The 1175-nt window shown below is 48.0% G+C and overlaps 1 protein-coding gene across 1 annotated transcript in view; it reads left to right on the top strand.

Annotated features, from left to right (window-relative positions):
• The window catches only part of LOC109972584 (bcl-2/adenovirus E1B 19 kDa-interacting protein 2-like protein), a 10598-nt gene that overhangs the window by 8794 nt on the left and 629 nt on the right, over positions 1-1175 (top strand). Inside the window, exons 14-15 of the mRNA XM_020621539.1 lie at positions 921-1007; positions 1150-1173. Coding sequence (XP_020477195.1) covers positions 921-1007; positions 1150-1173 — 111 coding nt within the window. The remainder of the gene's footprint in view (positions 1-920; positions 1008-1149; positions 1174-1175) is intronic.

The following is a 1175-nucleotide window of genomic DNA, read 5'->3' as shown; positions in this document are numbered from 1 at the left end:
TGACCTTCCCGGATTACATCACCATTAGAAAGCTCAGAGCCCGTAGAGGCCTGGGAGCCAGCCAACACATCCAGCACTCCAGGAATCTCCCCGGCTACGTCCGCGGCGCCGGCTTGTGCATCAAGGCCATGGATCCTCACTCCAGGCATGTCCGTACCCAGCTGCTCCCTTCCATCAGACATCATATGTCGTTCCACTACAGCAACTCTGCGATCGATGGTTGAGGTAACAACACGGAACTCCTCACCAACATCAGCCTGAAGCTTGACGACCTGTCTGAGAGCACAGATCTCACTGTGCAAACGCTCCATCTTACATAAAAGGGTAGAAACGTCCAAGCTATTAAATGTCACCAGCGACAACTCATCAAGGAAGTGAGAGACAAAGTGCGGTATATCATCTCCACACTCATTTAAGAGTTGTAGGCAACTTTTGATGTTATTTACATCTTTCTGCTTGCCCTTAAATGCCACATAGCGTTGCTTTGTGTTAGGACACAGTTCAAACAACACCTTTGACACATCGAGTGTCAAAGTGATTCGAGGCAAGTAGGACAAGCTCGTCCTGGCACATTGTCTTAATCTTAACCACAAGAAAGTTAAGAAACTCGTCCTCCACTACCAGCATACCATCTACAGTTTTATAGACCTGCGGTTTCACTCGAGGTCGACTAAGGCTCAGAGCAGCAGCACCCTGCTCCACACCGTCCGCCATCTTTTATAATTTTTATAATGTTTTAAAATAATTTGTCTAAGCATTGTACCTTAGCTCCACAGAGGACCAGCATTCGTTTATAATGAGCAGTGATAACTGAGATGGTAAGATGTGTTGTTCCGGTCAGTGTCCACCAGGTGGTGCTGTTAAAACAGTGAACTGTGAAATAGAGCCAGTGCGGTGTATTTACCTGTGTGTTTGTGCAGGCTGAGGAAGAACCTGAAGGGTTTCTACGTGGTTCATCCCACCTGGTACATTAAGGCCCTGATCACCATCATCAAACCCTTCATCAGGTCTGTCGGCTTCCTCTTCACCGCTCTGGTCCTGTAAACAACAAAGTACACCAATGCCCACCTTCCTGGTGTTTACACATAATTCCTCCTCTTTGTCTTCTTCCTCCTGTCCGTCCCCTGTCCTCGCCTTCCTCCTCCTCAGCTCTAAGTTCAGCACGCAGCTCCAGT

The sequence above is a fragment of the Monopterus albus genome, unplaced genomic scaffold (assembly GCF_001952655.1).
Source record: "Monopterus albus unplaced genomic scaffold, M_albus_1.0 scaffold260.1, whole genome shotgun sequence".
Lineage (NCBI taxonomy): Eukaryota > Metazoa > Chordata > Actinopteri > Synbranchiformes > Synbranchidae > Monopterus > Monopterus albus.
Note: the sequence above shows the minus strand (reverse complement) of the source record. Positions and strands in the feature narration are given on the sequence as shown.